Source organism: Lipotes vexillifer, unplaced genomic scaffold, assembly GCF_000442215.2.
Source record: "Lipotes vexillifer unplaced genomic scaffold, Lipotes_vexillifer_v1.1 scaffold3, whole genome shotgun sequence".
Taxonomy (NCBI): domain Eukaryota; kingdom Metazoa; phylum Chordata; class Mammalia; order Artiodactyla; family Lipotidae; genus Lipotes; species Lipotes vexillifer.
The window spans coordinates 763,468-783,289 of record NW_006783631.1 but is presented as its reverse complement, the minus strand read 5'-3'; the positions used below and the strand labels follow the sequence as shown (position 1 = coordinate 783,289).

The window sequence follows — 19,822 nt, the reverse complement described above, 5'->3', positions numbered from 1 at the left end:
GAACCGCTTAACATGACTGAAACTCTGCTTATCCCATATTAGAGGGGAAAAAGGTGGCCATGTATTTGACAAAAAACTTTCTCTTGACTGCAACTTACATTGTAAGATATAGGATATTATGGTTCCAAATATGGGAATTCAGGAGTTAGAAGTCTACATAAAGAATTCTATGGGGGAAAAGGGGAGAGGGAAATATCTGAAGTGATCTGAAGTGGTCTGCTGTAAAAAAAAGGTTTGCATCATTGTTTGATTCAGAAACTACATAAACTGATATCAATACTGCATACTTCACACTCTACTCAGAAGGAAATTTATTTTAGCTATAAAGATTTTTGGAAGAGCCAGTTCTTATTTTTATTATTATCTTTAATGGAATATATAAAAGTAGATAAACCCTATTCATAAATTTTGCTTTCACATATTCATATAGAATGTATCTGGAAATATATATAAATATATATGGGCTTAGAAATATTTTACTTTTGATTCAGGAATTCCAGTTCTGTTAACCACAACTAAAGAAATAATTCATCACAAAAAAAAAAGAAAGAATTCATAATAAAAATAATCTTTATGTATAGTGACATCTATAGTTGCAGTAAATTGCCACTAAATTAAACATTGAACAACAATGGTTAACTAGGTACACCCAGTCAACTAAATATTAATATTCAAAAGAATTGCATTTCAAAATTGTTTAGCACTATAGGAAAATTATGCTTTAAAATTTAAATTCAAATAGGATAAAATACTGTACTTTACATAAAATTATAATCATGTTTAAAAGTAGACTGGAGGGACACACAATTTTTTCCTATTTTTTATCTTTTGGAATTATTTTAACAAGCATAAGTCTTGTAAATGAGGGCGAAAAAACCACTAAAATATTTGTAAGGCCAACCATCAATCTATATATTGAAAATATTCTGAAACACTAATTTTGTAGCCTGGTCTCTAATTAATGCTTTTTGTTTACCTACTGATTGTGTAAGAGAGAAAAATGTTTGCAAAAATTTACTGATTTCAGTTAGTAAGATACTTCAAACAGATGAATATATTTGCAGTCAATGGGGAAGCTCTCTAATATAGCTAAGCATCAAGTACTGCAAAGGTGGTCTTCCTGACGGCTGCCAAGCTCTCTGTTCCTGTCATTTCTCACTCCCTGGGCACATCAATTTAGGTGGAGTCCTCTGGTGTATCAAGGGAAGGAAGAGGGAGTAAAAAGTCATCACTGGTGCTATGCATTACTGTTTAGACGGTAAATTAGTACACCGTTTTTGGAGGGCCAGTTTCACATTCCATATCAAAACCTAAACAAATACATATACGTACATATATGCTTTGCCTAGGTAACTTTTGACATCTATAAATATAAATTTGTGGTAAGAACATTTATCTCTGAATCATTTCTGGTATAAAAATTAGAAATAAATATGATGATGAAAATTAATTCATTTAAATACAGTATAATATATTTACTAGACAGGATGTTGAATACCTATTAAAATCACATTTACAAATATTAAATATTAAGAATGCAATTAAATGATGTGAGAAAATGCTCATAAATTACTCTTTAAATGTTACAAATCAATATATATGCTTTGACTGCACACTTTAAGAAAAAGTGATATATTTTTAATGTAAAAAGAAATTGGAAATATAGACAACAATTGATTTGCAGTGTGCAAGTCTGGGGTGATGAGATTGTGCTTGATTTTATATACTCTTCTTTCTTTTTCTTACTTTTTGGCTACGACCACCAGGGAAGTCCCTGATTTTATATAATCTTTTGTTTAGTTTACTCAGTTTAGAATTTTACAAATTTTTATAGTGTATATATATATATATATATATATATATATATAATACAGTAATCATAAAAAAATAAAAGAGCTTTTTGTGTTAGCTATTTAAAAATTGAGGCAAAGAGGTTCAAACTGCTTACTAAAATTGTGTGTATGTATAAACTTAAGAATAAATTGTATTTACCTAAGCACTGACCTCTGATTCATTAACAAAGTAAGTTAATTTTAGCCACATTGCCAAAATATCTGTAAATAATCATGCAGTCATGTTTATTTATCAGTGAGGCAAACCACAAATTCTCTGAACTGTAGCCAGAATAGATCAAAACATTTTCTACTTCAATGGAAGCTTTGTTATAATCTCCATATGGAAGAGGAACAAAGTAAACACATCTGCTCTATGAAGTTGTTCTTCTGAACATTTCAGAAATAATGAATTAGACTGCATTTCAGACGGGTTTGATTGGGAGACAGAAGGTATTTCTTCCCAAGGCTTGTAAAGAAACTTTTGTTATGTGCATAAATATCTCAATTTCTACAAGCCAACATCTTCATCTCCTACCTCTGCTCTGCCAACCCCACACTTTTTAAGACAACATTTCTGCTCTTATTTTGTTGAATAGATAATCTCAGAACTATATATATATATATATATATATATATATATGTATATATATATATATATGTATGTATTATACATCTTTCTCTACCTTTCACTATATCTTATAAATAGTCACAATTTGTATGTAATTTTGACTACCTGGGTTTTTATACAGCTTCTTGAATATAAATACTGATATTTAAAAATGCAATAAGATGTCACCACAGTCAACTGTGAGATTTGGAAAGTTTTATTTATTCTTTTGGCGGAAATATTTCCCCAGTATTTATGATAACAAAGTTTATAATTAGCTAGCAAAAGTTAATCAGGTAATTTGCTGGTGAAACTTCCTCCAGTTCACATAAAAACCAAAATATGTTCCCTTAATATCACCTGTCTGATATAATCATTTAATAGTTGAATACAGAATCACCAAAAATTTTTATTCATATATAAATGCTTTCATTTATTTAGAACATAAATGAAATCACATTATATATTAGTCTATAACTTATTTTTCCAATTTAATAATATACTATGAAAATTAATCTACATTGCTATTGTGGAGATTATGTATAGTCAAATTATTTATTTCAGCTTTGATTAAAATTAAAGTTAAAATCATGACAATTACTTTAATAGTACAGATCTTGGACAAGTGTTGCCTCTTAAGCTACTGACACAGATTTTAAAAATTCAAGGTACTGAGCTGCCCAATGTAAATACATATATGGATAATGGTAAAAATTGGAGAATATGCACAAGACTTGAAGGTTCTAAGAACATAAAAGTAGTCAGGTTGCTTAGGGATCTTTTACCACATTCATATTTATTCTATATTTAGTAAGTATGAAATTAATTCTTGGCTAGTTTGTTTATAACACTCTCAAGAAAGATTCCAATTTATCCACAATGTTTTATCTTTATAAATTAACATTTACCTGTGAGACTAGACTGTTTATTTGATTTTGAAGGAAACTTTATTTCTCACGAATATTTTTATTGTCAATTAGATTCAAATTGACTCATTAACCTTGCCATATTTAAATTACTTATTGTGAATTCACTGATTCTTTTTATAATTAGATAAAACTGTATAAAACTGGTTAACATTCATTTGAAATGTAGAGGAAAAATAACCTTTTATCCTTTTTTTATCAAAAGGTCCATAAAAACATAACACAGATTTTATCTTTGACAACACATGTGAAATCTATTTAATCCTGGTTTTTAAAATCTGCCCTGCATTTCCTTGTGTGGGTATACTACAACTTACTAACTATTCAATTTTTGATGGACATTTAGATTGCTTCAGGTATTTAAAACTTTTATAACACACTGAAAATATTACTTGTACCAAATAGATGATATATATTTGTTGAATGAAAAATCGTCTCTCGATTTTCCTCAGGTCTTGGAAAGTAGGGGTTGGGCACTTTCCATTTATTAAATTCTATATCCCAAGGCCCTCGACTCATAGCACACGTGTGTAGTTCACTAAATTTTATTGAGTGTTGAAAATGTTTTGTGTACAGCTTGAATTTATGGCGAAGGATGGGGATCCTCTTCCTAAAATATCCCTGAGTTGGATATATGGCTGGACTCCACAGGTATTAACTGTAGGTGCAGAATACCACACGAAAAAGACTTTCATGAACATGATGGAATGAAACCAAACCACAGAAAGAAGCCAGCACTTACCTGGATGAGGAACATAGCTATGTGGTTATATTCTCCACGGCCCCCTTGCTTAACAGGAACTGTCATAAAGAATTTGCTGCCATCTCTAGAAAACACGGGCTCCTCGTTCTAAAATATAGAAGTGCATGCAACAATCTCAAAAGGGCACTTGAAAATTGTACTTCCAACTATTGCTAATACATGCATGGAATAGACCAATAATTGATTTAAGTTTAGTTTGGCAAATTGTCAAATTATTAAAAAAATAAAAGTATAACTATGATTTAAAGTGAATGCAATGATGCATTGGGCATATGTGTGTGTTTGAGTGATGAGATGGATGGGAAGGTTTCTTGCACACTGGATAGAAATGATTTACAATTAGACTGAAGACACTTTTTAAATTGGTTCAGAAAAGAACTTTCATAATTTCACATATGATATGATTGTGTTTAGAAATTTATATTTCAAAAATAAAGAAAATGTTAACATCTGCACCAGTTTATCAAAATTATTTTTTTAATTTAGAAAAATTTCTAGCATATAATATTTAATACATTTTTCTGAAATCTTTTACTCAACAACTCAAGTCATTTAAGATACATTTCTGATGATGTACACATGAATTTACTGTAAATACAAAAATGAAAAGGCTGCAAAATTGGAAGGAACCCTTTGAAAATAATTTAATTCAAATTTCCCATCCTCACTGCTCACCCCTTCGCAAACACACAAACACAGATGCTCATTTGATGATTTTTTAATTAAACTCTAGTAGCATGTTAAATCAATACAATTGTTTTTTAAAATTAAATGATGGATGATATACATACAGATTGCTTTCTTTTGCTCCAGGGGAAACATTAAGAAAATCGATCTATGTAACAAAACATCGAGTTCTTTTAGTGAGAGTGATTATACATATGGTATAGAGAAAGGCTTTGGTATGGTTTCCTCAGTAGGTCTTCAGAATGGCTCACAACTATTTTTAGATGATCTGACCCTCCACTCTCTTCCTGCTCTCCTTCTCCTTCCTTCTCCTGCTTCCTGCATTTTCCTGCTCCAGTGCCTTTGCACTTTTTTTTACCCTTTGTCTGGCTCTTTCTCATCTCTCTCTCTTTTCCTTCCTCCCTCCTTCCCTCCCTCCCTTCCTTCCTTTCTTTTTCCGTGGAACTTATTTCTTTTTAAAAAAATTTTTATTGGAATATAGTTGATTTACAATGCTGTGTTACTTTCTGCTGTACAGCAAACTGAATCAGTTATACATATACATATATCCTCTTTTTTAGATTCTTTTCCCATATAGGCCATTATAGAGTATTGAGTGGAGTTCCTTGTGCTATAAACTAGATCCTTACTAGTTATTTATTTATATATAGTAATGTGTATATGTCAATTCTAATCTCCCAACTTATCCCTCTCCCTTTCCCCCCTGGAAACCATAAGTTCATTTTCTACATCTGTTACTCTATTTCTGTTTTGTAAATAAGTTCATTTGTATACTTTTTTTATATTCCACGTATAAGCGATATTATGTGATATTTGTCTTTTTCTGACTTCACGCAGTATGACGATCTCTAGGTCCACCCATGTTGCTGCAAAAGGATCTTTCTTGATCTCAACTCTTTCTTACATCTGTTATCAGTGAGGTGTTTCCTGATTACCCCATATAAAGTGTGATCAGGAAAGCCAGGTCATCCAACTGTGTCTGAATCCCTCATCCCAATTTTGCCTACTGTCTACTTTTTTCCTACCACCTAATACCATACATATTTTATGTATATATACATTTGTTTGTACATGAATGGATATGTGTATATGTGCATATAGGTAGGTAGGTAGATAGAGAGATAGGAGGTGTTCCTCTAGAATGTAAGCTCCATTCTTCACTGCTTTGTCTCCAGCACCCAGGACAGTGACTGTCACATAAATTGTACTTAATAATCATTTACTGAATGAATATGTAAATTAATAACTATTTTAATAATCTCGAGTCTGATTCTAGCTTTATTAGTAATGACATTCCATGATAGAAACATAAAAATATTACTTTCCTTGTCTACTTCATGGACACTCATGAAAATATAAGATGATATGTGTAATAAATTTAAAAAATTGAAGTAATACAATTTAAGGATGGGAAAATTGCATTACAAGGCATATAATAAATACTGACAAGACACTTGACTGAGTGAATCACATTGTTCAACTATGTTCCATCTCTTGCCTCTGTGGAATATTTCTCTCTTTGCCTTTCCACATGGGGTTTCTTCTGTCTGGCCTAACCTTTCAGTCATCCTTTTTGTGCTAAATCTTACTCATTTTTTACTTAAACTCAGCACAGAAACCATTTCCAAATTTCCTTAGTTAGAGAGTCTCTTCTAGTTAGGAAATCTCTCCTCAGAGATTCTGAATAGTACTCTGTATTCATCTCTATCATGGCTTTCAGTACACTCTATTATATAGTTGACTTCCTTCACTAGGCAAGTAATAATTAAACTAAGTTTGTAATTTTAACTTTTTTAGCTCTATTGCCTTGGACACAGTAGGTGACCTTCTTATAAATGAACAGATGAATCATGTTTACAATGGGCAAAAATATTTGTTACATATATCACTTTATCCACCACATTTACTCCAAACTATTGGCTTCTCCCTTATTCAACATTTTCTTCCTGTGCTTTGCTCCAAGAATAAATTAGGTATGGGGATATCTGAGCAATGTGCTTTTTATGTTAGTCCCTGTTCCTCCAATTCTGGTACCTTAGAAATAGTTCATTTTAAAGAGTAGATGGGAATTATAATCTCCAATACATTGCTAGGTTTAAAAACTTTCACCATTGAAATGTAACTAGTTTTAAACATACAGCTCTATGCAGAGCCTTTCCTGCAATCAAATAAAGAAGTAGAGCCAGTCTAACTGTCTACATTTATGACTTTAAACAAGGCAGTATTTATGGCACACAGGATAATGAGCTGAGGATAACAAAGTCCACCTCTTGGCCAACTGTTTTTTACACTGGTTATTCCAACTAGAAGTCTCTTGAAAGCTAGGGCAAACATGCTCACTTCTCTCTGCTCTTCTCACTATCCAGAAAACAAGTATATGAGTATTACATTTAATTTCTAATTTTCTTGGAAACTTGCTTCATCTCATTATACATTCTCATCCTTTAACTTTCATTGAATTCTAAGTATTTCCTGAAATTCCCTTAGAGCTTTTGGAGAAAAAGTTAACCATGACAAACTACTCCCTGCATTTTTTTATTGAATAATTGATAACTGGTTTCTTTATTTTAAAGTTTCTATTAAATATTCATAAATTTGGGACTTAAAATGTAGATAACATAATCCCAAAAGAGCATGCATTGTGTTGTTGTATGTTAGACTGTTATGAATGTCATTAGCAATCAAAATGATAGCAAAATAGGTTTAATAATGCAGGCAATTTAGAATAAGTCCATATCCATTATGTTACTGTTTTCAATGATTTTTATTTTAAGTATCTAATTTAATTTTGTAAGAGTCCATTATTGGCTAAAAAAACAAGACTTTTTTTCCCCAATTTCATTTTGTACATTGACTAAGATTAAATAGTTCATATTGTTACCTATGGATAGATGATAGATGGATGATAGATAGATAGATAATATAGATAGATAGATAGATAGATAGATAGATAGATAGACATGCCTATACTTCGAACAAGCAAAGGCTTAGCCTATTCAAAATCCTTCTTACTCTTTTTCTTTTTTTGTTCAACAAGTATATATGGATCTCTTCTTATAACCAGACTCCATATTAAGCATTTGTATTAGTGGGTAACAAAAGATGAATAACCTTCTTGCTCTTGTGAATGTAGTAAAAAAATCACAGAACTAACTGTATGAGTGTTACATAAAGATTACACTTGACTTTAACTTTTATTGGGGAATGTGATTTGTTTAGGGTGGTTGGAGGAGGTGACTTCTTATGCAGGTGATTTAGGCTGAGGTTTGACAAATGAGCAGCCTTCACATAAGAAAGTAGTTGAGAGAACTCTGTTCAAAAGAAAAAGTTCACATAAAGGTCCTGGGAATATGAGGAGGGCTAATGGAGAAAATGGGAGAAAAGATGGTATGACACACAGCTGGAAAGGCTTTCAACTTAATCCTTTGTAGACCCTTTAAGGATGTTGGTCTTTATCTGTAGAACAAAGGGGAGATAAAAATTGTTTTAGTTGTGAGAGAATATGAGTGTTGTGGGTAGTGACAATCAAATACATATTTTGAAAAGATCACTCAGCCAGTCTGCGGTGTAGAGAACAGATTGTCAGGTTCCTAAGGGGAACTCTCAACGCTAAGGGGTTGAGAGCTCACCAGTTAAGGAGGAAATGCAGTGCCTGTAGTTTGACCCTGTATGGTGTTTGTGAATTGGAGAAAAGTAAATTGACTTGAGATCTTTGAGAGTAAAATCAAAATAACTTGATGATGAATAATAACATATGCAGATAAGGATAAGACAATGTTTAAAAATCCCCACTAGGTTTATGATTTTGATAGCTGGATGGATTAAATACGTCCTTGACTCCTATGATAAGAAGACAGACTGACTGGAAGAGACAGGAGTTTAGTTTGAACCTGTGGAGTGTGCAGTTACTTTCATAGATTCAGGAGAAGATGCCAAGCATGAATTTGGATATTTCAGAACTCAGAAGTGAGTTGCCTGGGGCTATACACTTGGTGGTGGTAATTGAAATCACAGATGTATATGACACCCAAGGAGAGAATATAAAATAAAAGAGCACTGTAAAGAACAAAACAAATCAAAACCAAACAAGCCAAACAAAAGACTTCCTTTTGCAAAAAGTAGTGATGAAATTATTAGTAAAATGGATTCAGCTATATTTGAATAATCTATTTGTGCTTCCTTCTGAAATGTCCAGTATGAAAGCATGTTGCGGAGATGTTTGTTAATTCTTCTGTGATCATCTGGATTCCAGCTTCATTTCATTTATATCACAAGCTAGCATTATGAGCTAGGATATATCTAAGGAAAGGAATGTTCACCTGAATAATCTCTACATAACCAATTTATGTGGAGGTTTCGTCAATTTTCTGGGTGATTTGAGCAATGCTGATGGTTTGTAGTTTTAATGGGTCACATCTTTTTCTACTTCTACACAAACATTTACTTATATGAATGGTCCTGAAAATGGATCCTGGTAGTTATTCTACAATTTATGTCCTATAAGAAACAAAAGTAATCTTTCTAACAAATGATGTCATAGAGCCCAAGTTATAAATATTTTAATGAAAAAGACTCATTTATTCAAACATAACAGAGCCTTAAATTCATACTACTGAAATAACTTTTGAGAAAAAGTTATACATAACGAGTGAACAGGATGGGCGTGATGGACAAAATGTGACATAAAGAGACCACCTATACCATACCTGTTTAGATAGCCATGTATCTGATGTCATCTCATATTTCTGAAACAAAACAATTAACTCCATGAAGCATCTAAAGACCAAAGTGAGCACGCATCAATTTTATCTTTTTTACACTGTTATCCTATAGGCACTTTTTTCCTTCCTGCAGCTGGTGAAATACTATGAGAGATCACATTGTCATTATTGATTTAAACTGAATGAATAAGTAGAGAATTGGGATGAAATGATATTCTAATTATAGTCTTTTCTTTGGTGAACTCCTTCAGAATTCTCAGTTGTACTTAACCAGAGATAGAAGATCATTTTCCAGCTCCGTTTGATTACTTCATTCAAACTGTTTTGAACGACTAGACACTGTCTTTTTTCACCTCTAGGCATCATCAGGAAACAAATATTAAGTCCTTCCAAAAAACTGGGCAAACAGCCAGGAATAAAATTTAAAAGTGGACATTTTGTCAACATTCAGTCCACTCTTACCATAGTCATTTTTTCCCCTTAGGGAAAACAACTAAACATTTGAAATGGCAAAATTTTATGTATGTTTAAAATAATCTTGCATAGGATCAGAACCAAAATTATATTTCAAAAAGCAAAATTAGACAAATTTCATCTCAAGTTGAATATGTGTAGATAAAATAAATTTTAGTAATGTTGTTTACATGTAGTAACTTATGAAATATCTCGTGGTTCTCTGGAAAAAATGACTCTATAATAAAAGTATTAAAATGAAGAAAACTAAATTGTAATATGTTAGAGATTTTACCTCTATGCAAAAGTACTCATTTCAAATTGTAAATAATGATTATGATTTATTTATAGTTTTTTTTTTTTTTTACCAATTTCCTCTTTTAAAACCATATTATTATTACATTATAATTAACCATTGTCTATTTTCAGGGCTTTTTTCTTCCAATAGATTTTCTCTATATACAGACATCAGAAAAACATATAACTAAATCATTCCTTGATTTTCTAGTCACACTTCAGCAATAATCATCCTTGATATCTGTAAAACACAGACACGCAAAAATATATATCAGTGTCACTGCTCATTAGTGTCACTAAGTTTTGTTAGACTCCACGAGGGTCCAAAACTTCACATGCAATTATCTGTCTTACTATTTCTATTATTGTAGAAAGTAAAAATTTTAAACTCCATAAATGGAATAGAAAAATAATAGAATATCAATAAGGTATCAATTCAAGAATACGATAGGGTCCCTGTATCTTTTCTATTGAAGCACTTTACCTATATAGATTTTCCCTATATAGAGATGGCAGGCTTTCTCTAACTAGAATACGTATATGCATGAACAATTTTTAAGTGACTTTGTGATCGTCTCAGTAAGAAACCATCCAGAACAGTTTAACAGATAAATGATGAAATCCTGGTCAATCTATAAGCCAGCCAGATGAAAAAGGATAATTGAAATAAATTTTCTAATATATGCAAGCTAAATGTCAGCGAAACCCAATAAGTAAATGGCTGATGCATCAACTTTGTTTTCATATCTATGCTCATCATTCCAATCACAGATAAATTTTTTCCTCTTTATTGCTATCTTTTACAGACCATTTAAAAATTATGTTTAAAAATACTGAAGTGTAATTTGAAGTGTAATTTGCATATAGTGAAATGTACAGATCGTAAGTTTATGTGATGAGTTTTGAGAAATGTATTTACATCCCATCAAGATATATGACCTTTACACTTCCAAACACATTTCCTCGTGCCCCTTCACAGTTTCCAAAAAGGCAACTACTCTTCCAAACCTTTTTCCATAGATTAGTTTTGCCTGTTTTAGAAATTCAGATAATGGGAATCATGTATTATGTACTCTTTTGTGTAGGGCTTCTTTCACACCACGTTTTTGAGATTCATTCATATTGTTCAGTGTATCAGTATTCTGTTTCTTTTTAAATTGTAGAGTGGAATGCCATTGTATTGATATGCCTCATTTTGTTTATTCATTTCTTGTTAATGGACAGTTGGATAGTTTCCAGTTTTTAGCTATTGTGAATAAAGCTTCTCTAAAAAAGACTTTTTTAAAACAAATCCTTTGGTGGAAACAGGTTTTTATTTCTCATGCAAATATCTAGGAATGGAGCTCCTGAGATATATATGCACACACATATATATTTATATATGTGTGATTAACTTTCTTTGAGACTACAAAATCATTCTTTTAAAGTAAGGTCACACTTCTACCCACAAAGAATGAGATTTGCAATTCTCCACATCCTCATCAGCAGTTAAAACTGTCACCTTTTTTGTTGTTGTTTTAATTTTATTCATTTTAATGGTATGTAGTGTTACCTCATTATGATTTATTCTATATTTACCTAATGTCTAACAATTTTGAGTACTTTTTCATGAATTTGTTACTTCTTTACAAGTTTCTGTTCACACATTTTGACTTTTTCATTGGGTTGTCTTTTATTATTGAAATGTATATATTCATCAGATGCACATTTTGAAAAATATTTTCTCCCAGTCTGTGGTTAGCTGTTTGATTTCCTAATAGGGTCTTTGATGAGAAGTTTCTAATTTTGATGATGTCTGATTTATTTTTTTCTTTTATGACAAATGACTACTTTGTCTATTCAATATAGTGAACTTATATTCCATCTTTTCATCTAGAAGATTGACAGTACTAGCTTTTAGATTTAAGGCTGTAGTGTGTCTCAGACTAATTTTAGAATATAGTATAAGAAATGTCAACCATCATTGTATTTTCCATCCGGTTATTAATTGTTCCAGTGCCATTTCCCCCTATTGAATTGCTTTGGCACCTATGTTGAAAATCAATTGATCATATAAATATAGATCTATTTCTGGAAACACTATTCAGTTCAACTGATCAAATTGTGTGTTCTTTTGCCTCCACTACAATCTCTAAGTTTCTGTGGCTTTCTGGTTATTCCTGAAATCATGTAGTAAAACTCTTCCAATTATTATCTTTTTTTTTTTTAGGGTATTGATTTACCTGGTCAGGCCTTTTGTAGTCCATATGCATTTTAAAACTATCTTGTCTGTTTCTACCAAAAAAAAAAAAAAAGTCTGCTGAGAGTTTAATTCATATTGTATTGAAACTATAGTACAATTTGAGTAGAACTGACATCTACAACATGACGCCTTTCAATTCAGGAACGTGGCTTAGCTTTTTCTTTAGGTCTTATTTAATGCCTTTCAGCAATGTTTTAGTTTTCACTATTAGGATTTTGCCACTCTTTGTTAAATTTATTCCTATGTAGCTAATGTTTTAAAGATTTTAATAGTATTTTTATTTTCCATCATAATATTACCAATCTTGGAAATATATTTTGTTGCTTCTTAAATCTTTATTTTGAAACAAGTGCAAACTTACAGAGAAGTTAAAAGATCAGTACAAGAAACATCTGCATATCCTTTAGACATATTCCTCATGTATTTATATTGTGCTCCATTTGCTTTATTATTATATATCTCTCTCCGCTGATTCTAAACTATTAGAGAGGCTGGTAGAAGTCTCTTTTTTTCAAAATCAATTAAAAGAAATTTAGTTTTTTTCTAAACAATTTGACAGCAGTTCTGAAGTATTGTATCCATTTACCCTTAAATAATTCAGTGAGCATTTCTTAAGAAAATTGTAGTATCCTATATATTTACATATTTTTTACAGTAAAATGATAAAAATCAGGAAAGGGAAAAAACAATTGAAGTTGTTGCCTTGACTTATGAATTGTCATCTATTCTAGTATTTTTGGTAGATTTCTTACATTTTATTTATACAATAATATCATCTACAAATAAAGATAATTTTACTTCTTCCTTACCAATCATCATGATAGTTAGTTATTCTTTGAAAGTTACTCTGATTAGAGTCTCTAATAAGTTTGCTTAACAGAGTTAGAATGTGTATCCTTACCTTATTGTTGATCTTTAAGTGAACAAGGATAATGTTTCACTATTGAGTATAATATTTATTGGTTACTTTGTGGATATCCTTCATCATATTGGGGATATTACTTTCCATTCATTTATGTTGAAAGTCATCATGAATGAATGTTGAGTTTTGCCAGTTGCTTTTTCTTCATCTATTAAGATAATTGCTTATTTATTTTTCTTTTTTTTTTTTTCTGTTGAAACAGTGAATTACACTGATTTTCAATATAAACTAATCTTAAATTCCAGGGTAAAACCCCATTTAGTCAAGATGCACTATTCTCAATGTTGTCCAGAATGATATATTAATATGATAAAAAATTTTCTGAATGCAATGTTCATAACAAATATCAGTCTAAAATGGTCTCTCTTGTAACATCCTTGTCTAGTTTTGGTAGCATGATAATGTTACCCTTATAAAAATAAGTTGAGAAGTTCTCTTCCTTTTCCACTTTTTAGAGAATGTAGGAATGGTAGAAACTATTCCATTATTCCCCAGTTTTATCGATATATAATTGACATACAACATAGTATAAGGTGTACAACATAATGATGTGATACATGTATATATTACAAAATGATCACCACAATAAGTTTAGTTAATAGCCATCATCTCATATAGCTAACAATTTTTCTCCCTGTCATGAGAACTTTCAAGATTTACTCTTTCAGCAATTTTAAAATATATAATACAGTATTTAACTATAGTCATCATGTTGTACATTACTTCCCCAGAACTTATTACCTTATAACTGAAGTTGTACTTTTAAACACCTTTACCCAATTCTCCCATCCGCACTCCTGACTCTAAAAAGCACAAATCTAATCTTTGTTTCTGTATGTTTGCTTTTTTATATTTCATGTATAAGTGAGATCATACAGTACTTGTCTTTTGCTGTCTGACATTTCATTTAGCATACATGGCCTCAGGGTCCATCTATGTTGTCACAAATGGCAAAATTTCCTTTTTAATGGCTGAATAGTATTACATTGCATATATATGACATAGTTCATTTATCCATTCATCCACTGATGAATACTTAGGTTTTTTCCCATGTCTTGGTTATTATAAATAATGCTGCAATGACATTGGGGTTGCAAATATCTCTTCAAGATAGTGATTTTATTTACTTCAGTTATATACCCAGAAGTTGAATTGTTAAATCATATAGTAGTTCTGTTTTTAATTTTCTGAGTATCTGCCTTGTTGCTTCCCATAGTGGATATACCAATATACATTCCCACCACAAAACACAAGGATTCATTTCTCTCCACCTCCTCACCAACACTTGTTATTTTCTGTCTTTTTGATAACAGCCATTCCAACATGTATGAAGTGATATCTCATTATGGTTTTGATTTGCATTTCCCTAATGATTAGAGATGCTGGGCCCTTTTCATATACCACTGGTTATTTGAATATCTTCTTTGAAAAATGTCTACTTTAGGTCATTTGCCCATTTTTTAATTGTATTATTACTTTTTTGCTATTGAGGCATATGGGTTCTTTATATATTTTGGATATTAACCCCTTATCAGACATATGATTTGCAGATATTTTCTCCCATTCCGTAGGTTGGTTTTTCATTTTGTTGACTGTTCTTTTGCTGTGCAGAGGCTTTTTAATTTGACATAGTTTACGTTTTATTTTGTTGCTTGTGCTTTAGATGTTATATCCAAAAATCCAATCCAAGACCAAAGTCAAGAAAGTTTTCCCCTTTGTTTTCTTCAAGGATTTTTTATGGATTCGTGTCTTTTATTTGTCTTTAATCCATTTAGATTTAATTTCTGTGAATGGTGTAAATAGGGGTCCAATTTCATTTTTCTGTATGTGGTTATACAGTTTTCCCAACACCATTTCTTGAAGAGACTGTCCTTTTTCCATTGCATGTTCTTGGCTCCCTTATCAAATAGCAGTTGGATATATATGTGGCAGTTTATTCCTGGGCTCTCTATTATGATCCATGGGTCTATGTGTCTATTTTTATTCCAGTATCATACTGTTTTAATTAACAAAGCTTTTTAGCATAGTTTGAAATCTGGGAGTATGATGCCTCTAGTTTTGATTTTCTTTCACATGATTGCTTTTGCTATTCAGGGTTTTTTGTTGCTCCATACGAATTTTAGAATATTTTATTTATTTCTGTAAAAAAATGCCACTGGAATCTGATTTGTATTGCATTAAATCTACAGACGAACATGTTAACAATATTAATTCTTCCAATCCATGAACACAAGACATCTTTCCTTCTTTTTCTGTCTTTCTCAATTTTTTTTATCAGGGTCCTATAGTTTTCAGTATAGATATCTTTCACCTCCTAAGATAAATTTATTCCTAAATATTTTATTGTTTTGAATTCTATTGTAAATGGGATCATTTTCTTTTATTCTTTTTCAGATAATTTGTTATTATATATAAACAGTACTGATTAATGTACATTGATTTTGCATCCTGCAACTTTACTGAATTCATTAATTAGATCTAATTGTTTTTGGTGGAGTCTTCAGTATTTTCTATGTATAAAATCATATCGTCTGCAAATAGAGTCAATTTTACTTCCTCCTTTCTAATTCTGATGGATTTTCTTTCTTTCTCTTATCTGAAAAACTTTCAGTACTATGTTGAATAAGAGTGGTGAGAGTGGGCATCCTTGTCTTGTTCCTGATCTTAGAGGATAAGCTTTTAGCTTTTCACCATTGCGTACGAAGTTAGGTATGAGTCTGTCATATATTGACTTTATTGTGTTAAAATATGTTCCCTTTATAGCCACTTTGTTGAGAGTTTTTTACAAAAATGGATGTTGAACTTTGTCAAATGCTTTTTTCTGCATCTATTGAGATGATTTTTATCTTTCATTCTATTAATGTGGTGTATCACATTTATTGACTTGCATATGTTGAATCACCTTTACATCTGAGGGATGAATCCCACTTGGTCATGGTATATGATCCTTTTACTATGCTTCTGAATTCAGTTTGCTTGTATTTTGTTGCGAATTTTTACATTTATATTCACCAGTGATATGGGTCTTAATTTTCTTTTCTTGTAGCATCCTTGTCTGGCTGCAATATCATAGTAATGCTTGCCACATAAAATGAGTTTGGGAGTATCCCCTCCTCTTTGACATTTGGGAAGTGTTTGGAAAGGATTGGTGTTAATTCTTTAAATACTTGGTAATTTTCACCAGTGAAGCCAGTGACCAGTGAAAAGCCCAGGTCCTGGGCTTTTCTTTGTTGGGAGGATTTTGATTACTGATTCAACCTCTTTAGTAGTAATTGGTCTGTTCAGATTTTCTATTTCTTCATGATTCATTCTTGGTAGGTTTGATGTTCATAGGAATTTATCCATTTCTTCTCGGTTGTCCAATTAGTTGGCATATAATTGTTCATAGTTGTCTTCTAAGAACCTTTGTATTTCTGCAATATCTATGTCAGTTGCTATGTTCTCTCTTTCATTTATAATGTTTAGAAACTTTTAGTCCTGTCTCTTCTTTTCTTGGTCAATCTACTTAAGGTTTTCCAATTTTGTTTATATTTTCAAAGAACCATCTCTTAGTTTTATGAATTGTTTCTATTGTTTTCCAACTCTACATTTCATTTGTTTCTCCTCTAATCTTTATTATTTCCTTCTTTCTGCTAATTTTGGGCTTAATTTGTTCTTCTATTTCTAGTTCCTTGAGATATAGAATTAGGTTGTTTTCTGACATCTTTTTATTTTCTTGATGTATATATTAACAGCTATATATTTTCCTCTCAGACCTTCTTCAAATAATTCTCATATCTTTTGCTATATTGTGTTTCCATTATTGTTTGTCTCAATATACTTTTCTATTTCCCCTTTTTTTATTTGATTCATTAGTTGTTCAAGAGTGTGTTGTTTACTTTCCATGTATTTCTGAATTCTCCAATTTTCCTTCTGCTATTGATTCCTAGTTTCATACCATTGCGATCAGAAAAAAAAAACCGTATGATTTCAATCTTCAATTTGCTGAGACTTGATTTGTGGCCTAACATATAATCTATGCTATAAAGAGTTCCATGTGAGCTTGAGAAGAATGTGTATTCTGCTGCTGTTGTATGCGAGTATTCTATATATTTCTATTAGCTCCATTTGCTCTATAGTGTTGTTAAAATCAACTATTTCCTTGATTCTCTCTCTGGATGATATACCCATTGCTGAGAGTGGGGTATTGAATTCTCCAACTATTATTGTATTGATGTTTATTTCTCTTTTTAGTTTTGTTAGTATTTACTTTATATATTTATATATGGGTGAATAAATATTTACAATTGTTATGTCTTCTTGATGGATTGACCCCTTTATCTTTAAATAATGACCTTTTGTGTCTTTCATTGCCTTTTTTTGCTTAAAGTCTATATCTTTCTGAAACAAGTATAGCTACCCTGCTTTCCTTTGTTTAACATTTGCTTGAAATATCTTTTTCCATCCTTTTGCTTTCAGTCAATATATGTAGGCAGCATATTACTGGATTTTTTCTTTTTAATCCATTCAGCCACTCTATGTCTTTTGACTGGAAAATTTAATCCATTTACATTTAATGTAATTATTAATAGGTAAGGACTTATTATTGCCATTTTGTTCATTGTTTTTTGGTTTTACGGCTTTACAGATCCATTTGTTCCTTGCTTCTTGTCTTGCTGTCTTCTTTTGTGATCTGATGAAGTTTTGTAGTGGTATGTTTTGACTCCATGAACATAATCTCTTGTATAATTATTATAGGCTTTTCCTTTGTGGTAACCATGAGGCTTACATATGATATCTTATAACACCCAATTTCAAGCAGATAACTTAGACAGATTTCCATTTCTTTAGGGTCAGTTATTGAAGTTTTATTCTTTCCTTTGGTAGTGTCATGTTTACCTGATATTTTGTGATCCTTGCTTCCTTACTTTGGTATCTGGGTGTATGAGTAAGGGTTCTCCTCTTCTAAACTTTACAGGTTTGCTTTTACAGAGACAGCCCTTCATCAGTCAGGTCAGCTTGGGGTCAACTGGTAACATCCTTGGGAAGGTGGAGCTTGCTATTGGGGTCTATATTGGGGCAAAACCACTTCCCAAGCTCTGAGGTGTACATGTGAGGGTGCCACAGACAGGGAACTGTTAGATAGGACTGGCTTGATTTTCTGCACAAGCATGGTGGTAGGATGGGCTACACTATTTCTCCCATCAGGCTTCCTAGTTGGGTAGGATTGGGTAGTGCAGTAGGAAGGGCTATAAATTAGCTTCCTTATGCAGGGAAGGCAGCAGAATGGGCCCCAAGGACAGCACAGCACATTGTTTGGGGCTCCAAATTAGGCAAAACTGCACAATGAGTTTCCCGACAAGACAGAGCCAAGGGTTTTGCTCTGTAGATGGGCATAGTTACTGGCCCAACTCACTGTTCAGATGCCACTGTAGGTGAGGATGTAGGATGGGTTATGCAGCATCCTGGGTGCTCTGGTTAGGTTTACAGGTTGGGTGGGAATAGAGGCTATATTTAGCACTGAGTGGGCCTAAGAATTAGCTTCCTGCCTGGGTGAGGCCACAGAACAGGATCCAATAGTGGCAAGGCTCACTGTTTAGAGACTGAATCAGGCTAAGCTGTGTACCAAGCTCCCTGGTCAGATGGAGCCATTAGCTTTGGTTCTGCAGGAGGGCAAAGCCACTGGCTGGGTTCACTTCTCACTTAGGTGCTACTGGTCTATAGAGCTTCCTGGGCGATCTGGCCAGGCTTCCTGGTCAGACAGTGCAGAGCTGCACTCAGCAGTAGGCAGAGCTATGAACTAGCTTCCTCCTGCAGGGCTGCAGAGCAGGTGATTATGCTTCCCATTTGGGGTCCTGAGTGAGGCAGAACTACAAACCTAGTACCCTGGCCAGATGGGGTCACTGTCTCGGCTTTACAGATGGCAAACTTGCTGCTTTGGATTTCTACTTGAGCACCACTGGGAAGATGAATTCTGTCTGCCAAGATCTGAGAGTTGGTTACTATAAGATCCAGCCCACCCTTCTCCATCACGATCTCATCTCCAGTGGACTAATCCTCCAAATTCCCCCCATGAACATCTGGAGGCAAGACTCAAGTGGGCCTCCCACGAAAAAACCCACAATTCTGGGGGAGCTAGATGTCCATCTTGGGCTCTCATTTTTCCTACTGGAGAAACTGTAGGTCCAGAGGGGACCCTCTCGGTGTGGCACTATGCTGGCCTGGGGGAGGGGCAATGCAGAGTGTAGCCACTATTCTTATCCTTCTAATGGGTTCTTTTCAGTCTCTGTGGTCCAGGAGGGTGCTTCACTCTCACTCCCATGTCCCAGGATTTTCACGGTGGTGTCCTGTGTATGGATAGTTGCTTTTTGTCTTCTTCTGAGAGGGACT

The 19,822-nt window shown here is 32.6% G+C and overlaps 1 protein-coding gene across 2 annotated transcripts in view; it reads right to left on the bottom strand.

The window, feature by feature from the left end:
- DPP10 (dipeptidyl peptidase like 10) overlaps window positions 1-19,822 on the bottom strand; it is a 681,887-nt gene that overhangs the window by 80,083 nt on the left and 581,982 nt on the right. For both annotated transcript variants that reach the window (XM_007456345.1, XM_007456346.1), the window contains exons 12-13: window positions 9,525-9,563; window positions 4,111-4,218 (exon numbers count right to left, since the gene is read on the bottom strand). In XM_007456345.1, coding sequence (XP_007456407.1) covers window positions 4,111-4,218; window positions 9,525-9,563 — 147 coding nt within the window. The remainder of the gene's footprint in view (window positions 1-4,110; window positions 4,219-9,524; window positions 9,564-19,822) is intronic.